General features: G+C 43.0%; 2 protein-coding genes across 2 annotated transcripts in view; one reads left to right on the top strand and one right to left on the bottom strand.

Moving 5' to 3' along the window:
• Positions 1-531, bottom strand: part of LOC119489329 (ATR interacting protein) — a 21,873-nt gene extending 21,342 nt beyond the window's left edge. Inside the window, exon 1 of the mRNA XM_037771630.1 lies at positions 342-531. The gene's annotated coding sequence lies outside the window, so the exon portion shown is untranslated. The remainder of the gene's footprint in view (positions 1-341) is intronic.
• Positions 1-6,244, top strand: part of LOC119489328 — a 10,726-nt gene extending 4,482 nt beyond the window's left edge. The window contains exons 2-6 of the mRNA XM_037771603.1: positions 469-689; positions 1,246-1,348; positions 1,589-1,684; positions 3,503-4,017; positions 4,295-6,244. Of these exons, the coding sequence (XP_037627531.1) occupies positions 469-689; positions 1,246-1,348; positions 1,589-1,684; positions 3,503-4,017; positions 4,295-5,732 (2,373 nt within the window). The 3' untranslated portion in view covers positions 5,733-6,244. The remainder of the gene's footprint in view (positions 1-468; positions 690-1,245; positions 1,349-1,588; positions 1,685-3,502; positions 4,018-4,294) is intronic.
• The last annotated feature ends 5,803 nt before the right edge of the window (positions 6,245-12,047 follow it).

Genomic DNA, 12,047 nt, shown 5'->3' with positions numbered 1-12,047 from the left:
TCACAGACTGCATACACGGTCCAGACATGTACTCGGTTTTGACCAAGTCTCGTTATATAAACATTTAATTGAGTAATGAGTAATGCTAATGTGTCTCTGGTAGTTATGAATCCACAGAGAACTCTGCAACGCTAAGGAGCTTTTTAGCCTCTTTAAGCTCCTAGTTTTGGTTTTAAACATTTTTTTACATTTACACATTTACTGTTTTGTTCAGTAAAGTTGGTTGGTAAAGTTGGCGTCTATCTGGTGAAGATGGTGAAATATCTAACAGCTAAAGACCCAGATGTTTTTCTCAGGAGTTGGTGAAGACCAAACCAGAGCTAAAAGGAGAGTGAACTTACATTCATCAGGTGGACACAACCATGACTCCAACGGGGTGGTCATCTTGCTCTGTGTCAGCTGGATGTGGGAATAGGCAGGTGTTTGCCATCATCACATCCCTTCTCTTCCTCTGTCTGCTTGTCTCAGGTAAATGGGCGGAGTCTTGCAAACCTGAGCCAGCGGGATGCTCTGCGGATCCTGGCGGCCAGTCAGCGTCCAATCACCATGCAGATCAAGGGTCAGAGGGGGTGTGGCACCGAGGCAGACAGGGGAATGTGGGAGACCCTTCCTCTCAACCTGCAGCACCTCAACCTGCCCCTCCCACTGATGACGGGGCTCAACGCCTCCAGCCCCTCCTACCAGGACAGGTAAACACAAAGACAATATGATGAGGATCTGTAAAGTTCAGTAAAAGTCTGACGACTATGGAGAGCTGTTAGCTGCTGTTTAGAACTGTTTCAATACAAGTAAAATTCTGTTTTTCCACAACTTGGTTTTTGTTTTTGCAATTTTTCTTTAAAAACTTTAAACTGAGAATCACTAATCACTTTATATTATGGTTTGGTTTGCAGACTCATTGGATACATTAAATTTAGCGGACAACCACAATGAAAAGATTGTTACCTGATGAATGCCTAGAGATTGAAACATCTTTTAAAAAGTCAGTACCTAACAGCGTGTGTCCTTTACGCAAACAACTAGAAAAAGTACACCAGGTCAGAGGTGAACCAAGAACGGACCAGTACAACGTTTAAAAAACCCCCGATGTCTTAGAAATCAGTAGTGAATTTAGTGAGCATAAAGTTATTATGGACAATAGGAATGATGGATAAAAGGAGTATGTACTGTAGTTCTGCACAGGATTTAAAAAAATGATTTAGTCTTGAAACCGTCTTAATTCTGTGTTCTTGTCTTCTGTCTCAGACATTATTACAACCACCTGTCTATTCCACAAGATCACTGTGAAGGAGGACGGTACAGCTACCTGTCCAGCTCTCCACGCGACACTGTGGACATGGGCCACCAGGTGACACTAAGAAACACACTCTGAATATAAATGTTACAATTTAAATGAAACAATCTGCGTAAAAAATACTGTATATCACTCTGGCCTCAGCAACAATCAATTTCCAATGTTTTACACTGGCAGTTTGGTCCAGATTTGACAAAGCCTTCCTGCAATAAGTAATACATTAACAACCCATAAACATACAGAAGCTTTGTGTTGTTTCTCAGTTTTTTTTGTTTCACATCATGAATCCCTCAGGATCCAGAAATGACTGCTCGTGGACCCAAGGGACAGAATTGCCTGATGGGATGTTGCAATTCAAACTTAGAAGAACCCAACGGCTGCCACAGTCAGGTATACAAAACTGTGCTGTGTATCTTATAGCTGCATATCGTCATTTTTCAATAACTGTGCAAATCAAGATTTTCCAAGCAGAGTTTCAGTACCAAAATGAAACCTTTCTCGCTCTGAGTAGAACATTTTTTATCGCTCTATCTTAAAGGAACAGTGTGTAACATTTCAGAGGAGCTATTATCAGAAATTAAATTTAATATTCATAACTATGTTTTTATTAGTGTATAATCACCTGAAACTAAGAATCGTTGTGTTTTCGTTAGCATCGAATGAGCCGTTTATATCCACATAGGGAGCGGGTCCTCTAGACGGAGTCTGCCATGTTGCTCCACCATGTTTCTACATTGGCCCAGAACAGACAACCCAAACACTGGCTCTCGAGAAAGCCTTTGGCGTTTTTAAATTACCTGAAGGCCAAAAAAGTAAAGTGAGCTCTACAGTGCAAAACCGTGGTACCACCAGCCGCCATCTGACTTCCGTTGCTCCTAAAGTAGTGTTATTATGGTAGGGATGGCCTTTGAGCGGGGCAAATGGCGTTACCACGGTTTTGCACTGAGTGGCTCACGTTACAGCAGTCTTGGAAAGGAAGGAGTGAGCGGAGGGGTACTGAGTTGGTTGCAATCTGCAACCACACCACTAAATGCCACCAAATACTACACTGTGTACCTTTAAAAAAAACAAATATCACTAACAATATAAATTGATTGATCAATATCAAAACAAATATTTATTGTCATTCAAATTATCCTCTTTGAAGAAGACTATAGCTACAACTTCACAGACAAATGTATTTCAGTGATCCTGTGGAGATTAATCTCATGATTCAAGACTAAAGCGCACCATGCTTAATGTGCAAAGGGTTTTGCATTCTGCCTATTGTGTTGCACCATGGTTTCCCCCAGTGAGTCGAAGGAATAGGGGGTCAGATTTTCAGACAGAATCAGACAGAATTTTTACCGCTTTTCTACAGAAACTTTAATTTAGTATTTTGTTAAAAGTCTGATGATATGCTTTCAGCTTTTTTTTAAAGATTTAAATCTCTTCTACATCGGCTGAGTGCCGCAGAGAGAGTAGAGAAGTCAGAAAGAATTGAAAGGCGGACTAACGCATTTTTGGTTTTGGTTTTTCATTAGACTTGTTGAAAAGAAAAACACAGAAAAATACAGAATATCGGCACCTTTATTCTTTAACTAAATAAGCCAAACTTCTCAAATATGTCTGCATGTTTAATGTTGTCCAAACAGTCATACAAGAAATTTTCCCTAAATAAATTACAGCAGAAACAAAATTAGTATTTAGGTAAGGAAATAATTGATCAAAGAATAAGGAAATAGACTGAGGCTGCATTCACGACAGATCCAGTGGCAAAAACGCCAGTCCTCCCATTCATTTTGCATGTGAGTAGTGAGTTTGGTGCCGAAAAAAAACTCGGAAAAGTTGAAACAGATTAACTTTTGGAGAAACACAACCCAACGTCTTTGGTGGCCAATCGTGTAACCAGCGATCCAGAGCTGTACAACCCAGCCATGAGGGAACAAAAGACGTTAATCGACATACAGTCAATGGGCCATTAGTGACACTCCACACCGCCGCACAACCCTGCGGCGAATCACCGCAATGCCTGATCTGGTGTGAATGCAGCCTAAGACTCTCACTCACTACCTAACCTTCAGTATTTGACAGTTTCTCACTGCTACAGACACATTTAGCCATCACTCAGAAGATACTGGGGTCCCACACACAGATAAGTTATTTATCGTGTTTTGGAGTGTGTATCTGTGTAAATGATCTTTGGACTGAGGATGCCTGTTGTTGCAGACGGATGATGAGGATTTCATGCTGGAAAAGCCGCTGGGCTTCCTGCCCCTCCACCATGAGCTGGACAGCGGTCTGGGCTGGACTGACGGCTCCCTCCACCAGGGGGACCTCTCTGGGCTGGAGACTGAGGAGGGGGGCCTGGAGGACTGTCATCCACATGGGGCCCTCGCCCCGGGGGGTTGTGGGGGCTTCGGAGGCGGCGGCTCTCCTTCCTCTGAGTCCTTCATTTCCTCGGAGCTCAGCGACTCGGGCTTCTACAGCGTGAGCACAGGGGAGTTCAGGCACTTCCAGAGGCTGCTGGAGAAGCGAATGCGGCTGTACAACGCCAGGTTGCAACATCAAGGCGAACCCTGCGAGAGGCGGGAGCGGCGCGACAGCTGCCCCAAGAGCCACCGTGAGCTGCTGGAGGCCATCCCTGAGGCGCTGACCATGCAGCCTCAGTGTCCGCGCCTGCAGCTCGAGCTGGAGGAGGACGATGGGCCTATGATGGATATCCCACCCCGCGGACTTTTCAGGTAGAAGCCGGTAGAATAACTGCCTCTGCAAAATGGCAGACTAGGTGTAGATAGAAGATCAAATGTCATAGCAATCTGAGGCTGGTTTCAGGTTTGAGTGGTGTATAGACAACATTTTGCTGCTTTTGCTTTGAAAATACACTCATCCAAAACCTAAAAAGTTAGCCACCCAACACCATGTTTCCATGGTAACAATCTGTGACACCTGTTGACAATGGTTGACAGAAGAAAATATGTTTGTTTGTTGACTTCACTTTATGTCTGTTTGTATTTCAAGGGTTTCATCGGTCCAGTTCCATAAAGCTGACCGGCCCTGTCTGAACCGTCACAGCTCCAGCAGTGGAGCCCTCTTCAACCCCTCCCACGCCCATGCTGCAGCCTCACGAATGAATGCCCCAATCCTCTCCACCTGCAGCACCCCCTCCAGCCACCGGAGACCACTAGTACCCATGCAGCAGCACCACCAGAGCTCTGGTTCAGTGGGGATGCTGAGGAGAAGCCGAACTCTGCACCATCGCCCTCCTCCGCAGGAGTACCGCCGTCGAGCCAGCCACCCAGCTTCCCCCTCCTACTGCGCAGCAACCCTGCACCACTGTGGAGCTGTCCCACCACATAACGTCCTGCCACCGGGCCTGCCAGAGGAAGGTGAGCTAGTGGCTGGTGTGTTGGCTTCGCACCCAACAGGCCTGGCCCTCTCACCACAACAACACCCCGCCGCTATGGGGCATATCAGGGGTGCCAACACCCATGAGCGATGCTACGACAACAACCCTAATGCCCAGATCGCTCACCATGACTGGTGGCACTCACAAGAAAGAGGCTTGATGCCTGAGCAACTGGTGGCAGAAAGGGACAGAGAGATCGAGAGGGAACTGGAACAAAAAAGGCAAATGCAAGAGAAAGAGCTGGAGAGGGAAAGGGAGGCACAGATTCAAGAGGAGATGGACAGAGAGAGGCAGCATGAGCTGGGGAGGTGCCGAGCCAGAGAGCAACAGCACCTCCAGAGTTTGGTCCACCCTCCTCAGGCAGGAGACGTCAACGACACATGGCCGAAACAGGCCATCCGTCAATGCCAGGGTGGCGGGGGAGGCAGAGGTCTCTACAGCACCCTGGAGGGCCACACAGGGGCTGGCTCTGCTCCTGGATGGGATGCAAAGAAAGGACACATGATTGTGTGTTCAAGCCCTAACCCCAGTTCGTGTTTGCAGCCAAAACTTAATCCAAACTCTAAACCCAACCCAACCTCACGGATCTCCAGGAACCAGCTCCTGAGAGACCGGGCGTCTCAGCTGGCGGATGAACGCAGTGGGATGAGCACAGATGAGGAGACCAACACCGACATGTTGATGGGTCGGTACTGGAGTCGAATGGAGAGAAGGGAACACTTCCTGTTGGCCCGTGAGCAGAGGCAGCAGCAGCTGCAGGCCAGAGGAGGGACTATACGAGATGCCATCATAAGGGGAGGAGCCATCGCTGGAGGAGGAGCCTCTATGGGAGATGGAGGAGTGCTGGACAGCAGAGGAGGTGGAGCTTTTGCAGAAGGGAGGTGCAACACGGTTCTAGAGCTGAGTCAAAGGAAGCTGAGTCGTCTGAGGAACAGGAAACTGTTGGATGACTGGACGACAGTAGAGGAGCTGCTGAGTCATGGGAACAGGCTAAACAACCAGGAGGACATGCTATGTACCAGCTCCCTGCTGACGGTCACCACCGTCTAACTGCATGGGCACCACGTCTAACTGTAACTCTGTGTGAGTGTGTGTGATGTTAAGCTAACAATACGACATTTTAGTAAATCCTCTTGTTCTATCCTTTGCAAAGTCAGATGAGAAGATGGATATCAGTTTCATCTTTGTGTGTCTTGTACAGAGAGAGGTCCAGGACATGTTTAGCCTAGCCAAGCACAAAGACTGGAAGCAGGAGGAAACTGCTAGCCTAGCTTAATCCAAAAAGAAAAAAATCCACTGTAAAACAACTCCAAAGCTGACTGATTTAAACAGACAATTGGATTCTACTTCATGCATCTGTGTAGCTGCATGGGTCATTGCAACACATTCTCACTTCCAATTCGTTAAATATCGCCCTCAGCATCAGAGACTGACTCACAGGGTACCCCTCTTGCGTTACTGTTGGACGTGTCAGAGACAGCGTGTCAATATACGCTCGTAACATGCATAGCATCCTTTCAAAATAAACTTCCGGTTTCACAGGAAGTTTGGTTTAGGCAACAAAACCACTTAAGGCTGGCCCACACTAAAAGATTTTTCAAATCTTAACAGATGTTGAAAATGTGAGAGACCCCACACATAATGACATGTGATTCAATTTAACAGTTTTGTTCCTATAGTGTGGGGTGAGCAACAATTTGTCCAAAACAGCACACACTAACAGATTCCATTCATGAACAACAAGAGTCCCGACTAAAAGACGACACAAATCTTGCAAAATCTCTCACAATCAATCCTGACTTTAGTGTAAACAAACATGGCGGACGACCAGCAGGAAAACTTAGCGATGTTAGTTTTTGCACTACTTTGTACTGAAAATTCACGAAGAAAAAAGAAAAATAATGGATGAAGTCATGGAGACATGTTAAAGAAACACTTGCGTTGTTGACACATATCAACAAGTTGGTCCTCCAATATCTGAGGTCCATCTTACTACTTTATGCTTTGAGTTTTGCATTAGCCGCAGCCGCCATGTCGGCTTGATTCTTGTGTAGTGTGTGCCCGGCATTAGTTAGGTTTAGGAAACAGTCGTGGTTGATGTTAACTTCACTGACCAACGACTTAAGTGACTAGCAACTCACGTGACTCATGTGACTCACGTGACTAATGACTGACGTGTCAAACTAAGTCAGTTTCACACGGGCCACGTACAGCAGTCGCCTGGTTGAAAGTTCTGTGTTTGTTTGGCCCATCCACCACCCCTCCCAACCGCCCAACACTGTCAATACTACGTCACTTGTTCTGACCATTGTCGATTAATGTCGTGGGTGGGTTCACATTGGAGTTAGTTGAAAGCCCAGTCGCTAAAGGGTGCCTCCGTGCATCTGTATCAAATGCAAAGGGGTACTTCCCAAGCGGCGGTATTTGACTACTAGGGAGTGGTCTTCAAGGGTCTGAGTGATGTCATTTTGTCATTTTCTGCTCACGTCCATGCAGACCCATCTGTAGATGTTAGAATTCCACCTCAAAACGTATGACCACGCAGCAGACTTTACGTACCTATAGCACAGACAAAGATGAAACTGATATCCATCTTCTCATATGAAAGACAGCGAACAAGACGATTTACGGAAATGTCGGAATGTTCCTTTAATGAATGTGCGCGAGAGAAGGAACCTCACTGTCATCGCTGTACATCACCTCAACTGATAGCTTTATGTGTGGGTGTGAGACCACTGTACAGCACTCCGGACAAAATGTGTGTGTCAGTGCATGACGCTTGTAAAGACAAAAACAACCGAACCAGGTCAGATGAGCGTGTATGTGTGCATCATGCGTTTCATGCTACATCTTACGCTACATTTATTTCACAGGATCTTTGACAAATTTACAAAGGTTTGGGTTCAGACTCAAATCGTCAAACAGACCATGAGATTTCGGGGAGCAATACTGTTCTGCGTGATGTACCTGGCTGTGCACTAACGAAAGATCACATACGACTACTTTTACATCAAGACCACAGAACACATCAACTGTAGCAATGCAGACAATGACAACGGAGATTTGATACCAAATCCTGAATAGTTTTTATAGAAACTCTGTTTACAATTAAAATACCAGTTGGTTGGAGCTTTTGTAACTAAAATGAAAAACGTGACCTGATTTACTTGGTTGTGAAACACTAGTGAAACCGTGTTGATCAGGGATGGGGAACAATGTGCCACAGGGATTTGCCCAGAATTTCGCCAACAAAATTAGCTGCTGTTGTGTTTCGGCTGGAGTTTATGCCGAGTTCACGCCATATTCATTTAATTCAGACCGTACTTAAAAAACACGTTTACGCCAACTCCTGAGTTGTAATTCTGAGTTGGAGGTATCTGACTTTTTATCATGAAAAGAACTAAAGAAATGTCAATAAAAACAGTGGCAAAATGGCTGCAAAGTCACCACCAATGGCAGTTACCTCTGAATAAAATGCACTATTAATACTGACACAATTGATTCAGATAAATAAAAAGGAGCTATACATTCCTACAAAGTGTGTATCATCAAAAAAATAGGTAATATGACAAAAATAGCTCATTTAAACTTCATGTTTGATATCTGGTGTGGCTACAAGGCTAGCAACAGATTTATTTCAAACAGTGCGTGGTTGCCACCTCCTCCATTGTAACTCAGCGGATAATTTTTTTTTAGGTGAATCAACTCCCCAGTACGAACACTCTAATAGTCCTAATTTAAAAAATTCAGTTTTTAAGTTGTAAAATGAACTAATAGCAATCGCTCCTTCCCCACTTCCTACTCCTTACTTTCGGCGCCCTTGCTCTGACCACACCCAAAACACACAGACTCACAATGTGAAAACAATACCAGCGTCGCTGTTGCAGCTGGTAAAAACAAAAAAACGTTTTCAAAAAGAAAGCACCATAGTGTGTGAAGTCGTAAAACGGGAGTTTTCTGTCTTACTGTTCTGCTGACACGGCGTGAATGCAGCATACGATTTTTGGCCCTTCGTGGCACATGGCTCCCTGTTCCTGCTGGTGTCTTTACTGTTGGCAGGATGTTTACAGATCTACCTACCCAGGTAACAGCTTATGCATGTTTACTGAAATCTACAGTGATGCGTCGACTGTGTGGAGACAATTTCAAAGAAGATACACCTCGGGTCAACTTTACGTTAGGTTGTTCAGACTGCTGCAGCGTCTGTACAGTCAGGACAGACAGAGCTCAAGTCAGCGTTGACATTCCACTAAAAGCAGGTGCAGTGTGAGTATATCTGAAATCTACTGATTCCAGGTCTGCAGTTCGGGAAAAAGTGCAATAATACCTCAAGCTAGTTTTAATATGACAATGACAGTGTTGTGTGCGCTTCCTGTCAGCTGTCCATCGAATGCAGTAACTCGTTTTAAATCAAACAGATGCACAAACGTGACGAGTCACCGCAAGTGCACAGTAATCCTAGAATCTAAAATGGCAAGAGCAAAGGTTATGTAGATATTTACATTATTTCTTTACATTGTTTTCCATGAGAGGGACCTAAGAAAACAACTTTTTGCACATCATTTTTTATACGAAATGTTTTCCCTACCTTTCTGTACCAGGGGACCGAGGCCAGTGGATCGACTGTAGATAGAACGACAGTGTTTGTTGATGTTTTCTTTATAAACTATCATAGTGATTTATGGAGGAAAAAAAATAAGTTTATTGTTATTGTGTTGGACATATTTCGATATTTTTCTTGTGATTGTTACAAAACCAATGTGAACAGTTTTTATGATCTTTAAAATCTACTTAATTTACTTAAAAGCTGGTGAGACTTTGATTTACCATTTTCAAAGAGTGAACACAAAATGTGAATAGTACTGTCTCTTTAAATGGCTAAATTGAATTTTACTGTTGTTTTGTGTCATTATGACATGTACATATTGATTTTGTCAGAAGGTGCAGATGAGACTGGAGTTAGTAACAGGACATGCTGATGCCATCAGACGCCTCCAGTGGTTTATCATGTGATTCTGTAGGTTTATAGCTGTGTTATGGAGGCTGTATATACAGCACAGAGATTAACATTGTAGTATTAGTACGTTTAACACTCACAATATTGTCAAAATTCATGGAAAGTGGTTCAGTTTGTTCTGAATGTTCAATGTGGCATCCATGAATTATGAGTAGGATCACTGACACTCTAATATTTAAAGGAACACTACAACATTTTAGATAAATCTTCTTGTTCTTTATCTCCAGAGTCACGTTTCAGATGGATATCAGTTTCATCTGTGTGTGTCCAGTACAAAGATGGATCCAGGACGTGTTTAGCGTAGCTCAGCACAAATACTGGAAGAAAAAAAACTTCCAAAAACCCATGTTAAATCTTATTAATTGAACAAGTGTAGAAATAGAAATAGAAAAATGACATGATGTGGTTTTACAGGATGTGTTTAGCTTAGTTGGCATAAAGAGTGGGAGCATGGGGAAGCTGCTAACCTATTTCCATCAAAAGAAATAAACAATGCTAGCAGTACTTTGAGCTACATGCTAATGTTAGCATGCTTACATGCTTACAATGGCAACATTAAATGCTTATGTTTAGCAGGTAATGGTTACTATGGTCACCATCTTAGTTTACCGTGTTATCACGGTAACATTTGCTAATTAGCAGTAAACACAAAGTTCAGCTGAGGCCGATGGGAATGTTATTTGTTTTGGAGGTTTTTGGTAACAAACCGATGTATTGGCAAAATCTAAATTTTGACCTGATGATGGCGCTAGATGAAAAAATGACAAAAAAGGTATTACAATTAATCTTGAGGGTGCCATGAATGTCTGAACCAAATTCCATGGAAATCCATCAAATAGTACTCTACAACAATGCTGCTAGTACGGTTAAACAAAACCTTCACTTTCTTACAACTCCAAAGCTGTCTGATTTACATGTTGTATCCTGTACGCTAACAGGCTATAGTCATCAATCCAACAATTTGCGAACTACCTCAAAAAAGAGTCGTATTGGGGTTGCCAGGCCAAAGCAACTGATTTGTTTAAACTAGACAGCCCTGGAGTTGCTGCTGCTGCTTCTGCTAGGCTAGCAGATCCCCCTTTGCTTCCAGTCTTAACGCTAAACTAAGCAAATTCTGGGCCTCTCTCGGTACTGGACACACAGAGAGGCAACTGATATCCATCCTCTCATCTGACTCTGGAGCAGAGGGAGAACAAGAGGACTTACAGAAATGTCAAACTGTTTGTTTAAAACACTTTAAACACTCAGAGAGAAAAGACGTGGAATCTGTTTGTTCCCATGTTTTCCCTCTCTCTCTCATCTGTGACTCAAACAGTCTGAATAATGGATGACGAAGAAAGAATTCTTCCTTCCCACCCGCGCCCCCCCACCCATTCACTCTCTATGCTTACGTTACACAAGGACACTGAGAGCTGAAAATAGCGCTGCTGTCCTCATGCGATGTGAAATTAAAAGCACACTGGAGCGGAGACACTTGCTGCTGGGGAACTCAACACTTGTTTTACTCCATCTGACAATCCCTCCCTCCATCCAGCCTGCAACACCACCTCCATCTGTCTGTGCAAGGGTACTTTTCACAACAGCAAGCTTTTTGGAATATGATGATGTACATGTGATTGTAATAAAGAGATTTTAATTAGCTATGACATGGTGGTTTTGTGTTTTCATTGATATGTTAACAAGACATTGCTGATATTTGGGACGTTTTGAAACTTGGCTAAGTTATTTTAGTCACTCAGAACTGGTTTGAGTACCCTTTAATGTTCGCAATAAGAAAAAAGCATTTGGAAACATTTTCACTTTGCATTTTTTATTTCCTTGGGATAATAATAATAACAACAATCAATGTTTTTGTTAAAAAAAAATAAAAATAAAAATATAGGTCTCAAAAGGTTGAGATGTCGCTTCATGGTAAAAGAAAAATTGAATAAATATGGATGTGGTTTCCACTTTTTCAAACATTTTGACCTGACGAAGATCCAAGCAGGATCGAAACATAGTCCATACAAATATTGTGGCATGGAGTAATGTGCAGGCGTTACCTTTTTCTTTACTGACGCTGTTTTGATAGCCTTGCATCTACGTGATGTAAGTATAATTAATCTTCTTCAAAAGAAAAATACAAACCATGTACTGTTATTATGCTAATATGATAGGTATACCAATATATGTCAATTTGTTACCATGCAATTAGTAGTATTACCAGTACTAGTATTATTCCCGTGTATTATTCCATGTACTATATTTACAGTAGGCTACTTTGAAAACATCTCAGAAATGGTGAAAATTCATAATGATATAATTTTTTTCATCAAATATATAATGGAATAACATTAAATATATGATAA

Source organism: Sebastes umbrosus, chromosome 1, assembly GCF_015220745.1.
Source record: "Sebastes umbrosus isolate fSebUmb1 chromosome 1, fSebUmb1.pri, whole genome shotgun sequence".
Classification (NCBI taxonomy): domain Eukaryota; kingdom Metazoa; phylum Chordata; class Actinopteri; order Perciformes; family Sebastidae; genus Sebastes; species Sebastes umbrosus.
The sequence above is the reverse complement of the archived record's forward strand: the minus strand, read 5'-3'. Positions and strand labels throughout refer to the sequence as shown.